The following is a 2,225-nucleotide window of genomic DNA, read 5'->3' as shown; positions in this document are numbered from 1 at the left end:
AAAATCAACTCTGTTTAAAAATATGCATACAAACGATTCTCACAATGATACCCAAGATTTAATCAGTAAAACAACAAAAATAATGAAAATGCACAAAATGATGGTTCATAAAACAATGAATATAACGAAAATACATATTGTGATACATTTCGTAAAGAATGTTGCTTGATACGCTTCGAAAAATAAACATTGTGATACACTTTATTGTAGTTGCGGTCTGAGTTTCTTTGAATTAGATCTCAAGCCGCAGGGTTGACGGTATAGTACGTTTGAATGACAGTAAGACCAAAGAGGATGATTCCGGCAACTAGCGCAACGAAATTCCATGGACTACTGAAATAAGTACGCCTCAGCCCTGCCATATTCGGTGCAATATATTTGGGCCAGCAATGATCGTAGTATGAACCCACTTGGTTACATTGTTGACTATAGCAGAAATCTTGTAGGACAACATTTTCGCATATGTTGTTGATCATATTTGCTGCATCTCGGTTAGTACCCAAATTGTTTATGAGAACTTTTGAATCTACCATTTTGACAATGTCCTCTTGAGTATCCACCAGCATACCCATGGCAACAGCATATGATGTAATGTAAGTATCACTTAGAGGACTACATTGCTCATATGCAATTAAGTTCCTCAAAACTGACTCAGTGTGATCTTCAATATACAGTACTGGCATTGTGAAAGTAGGCTTACCCCACGCCCAACCAAAGCATGGAAACCACGATGCTTTAAATTCCATGGCGAGTGGCCATCTTTTATCTTGATTACGCTTAAAGTTCACCCCTGCATTGGTCAGTTCTTCAACTGAATGGAACCTTGACACTGAAACTCCAGATGGCTTAGCATCAGCAGGCTGGCAAAATTTCTGCAGAAGGCCAAGGACATGTTCATAACTTGTATCCACCCCATCATTAATGTTGGTTACATACGATATGTCGAAGGGATTGATAGGCCTTAGAAATAAAAAGATTAAGCTTTGCAGAGAAGATGATGGATCAAATTCTAAGATGGTGCACTTAAAGATGTCCTGAAGAACAAAGAAAGGTATCTGGTTTTCTAGCAGGAGCAAATCACGCATAACATTTTGAAAGGCCAATTTATTGTAAAAGATTGGATCCTCGTCAGGATAGTTACAGACCCTGAGAATGAATTCAAGCACGAAACAACCATCAATGACCATCATTTTTGCAACTTGGCAGTCATCATAGGCCTCCATTTTCCCAGCATAACATGCCCTGATTTGTTCTACATTCGCATACACCCTTTCAATGCATTCGTCCATCTTTCGATCTGGCATGGATGGTAAACGAAGAAATAGATCAAGCAAATATGTCACTTTATGGCTTTCCATATCTTGCAATTTTTCATCTTCTTTGTGGAGAGGTCCAATGGCGACGACACAAGGCTCAAACGAATTTGGGCTGAGATTGCGTAGGATACTGTCAACGATGTAAATGGAGGGTGCATTGTTGTTTCGATGATTTCGTCTTTCTTTTTCTTTCTCAACAAGAACCTGGATCATCTGTTTGGTCTCCACATCTCCCTTCTTCACGTCGATGGTTGCCATTTGAAATTTCAGCTTTCCTGATATAATCCCTTATAACTAGTAACCAAATTAAATTATATAGAGTTAAGAGTATAGTGACCAAAGAAAGCCAAGATACAAATGAAACCACTTAGGTTGGTTACTATACGCATAATAGAGGAAGGGTGAGAGAGAGGTGAGTGATTTTACTTCATGGACTTAATGATCTGTTACAATGCAACTACTGTATTTATACTACATCTATCACAAGACAGTAAATAACTTCATCTACATAACCGACTTAGTCTCCCTCCAATCACTTCTTGACACGTCTACTCATAAGAGTTAATTAATGTGAAAGTACACTACTTAAGTAGTGGTACAATTTTCTTAAGTATTAGGGTGGTACTACTACTACTACTCCTCTATGAGTGGAATTTTGTTTGTAATTAAAATGTTGTGGGTTTATTGATAACAAATTGTATGAACAATGTAGCTACCGAATTCAATTCTGAAACAAACTTTCTTAGCAAGTTATATATATGTATGGTACGTAGCTTTAGTTACTTCATCGTCAAGGATTATTTACTCGACTCAAAAAGAAAAAGATAATATATGCCATCGTGGAACATGTGTTCTCCAATAAGAAGAAAAAGATTTCAAAAGAATAATGAGCAATTCAGTCCAAGAATC

The 2,225-nt window shown here is 37.2% G+C and overlaps 1 protein-coding gene across 1 annotated transcript; it reads right to left on the bottom strand.

Moving 5' to 3' along the window:
- Positions 1–239: 239 nt before the first annotated feature.
- LOC112503418 (putative UPF0481 protein At3g02645) lies at positions 240–1,674 on the bottom strand. The gene has a single exon (XM_025107459.1). It carries the CDS (start codon positions 1,572–1,574, stop codon positions 240–242), a length of 1,335 nt encoding a protein of 444 aa, XP_024963227.1. The 5' UTR covers positions 1,575–1,674.
- Between the last annotated feature and the right edge of the window lie 551 nt (positions 1,675–2,225).

This window comes from Cynara cardunculus, unplaced genomic scaffold, assembly GCF_001531365.2.
Source record: "Cynara cardunculus var. scolymus isolate 2C unplaced genomic scaffold, CcrdV1 Un_Scaffold_2987, whole genome shotgun sequence".
NCBI classification, from domain to species: Eukaryota; Viridiplantae; Streptophyta; class Magnoliopsida; order Asterales; family Asteraceae; genus Cynara; species Cynara cardunculus.
Note: the sequence above shows the minus strand (reverse complement) of the source record. Positions and strands in the feature narration are given on the sequence as shown.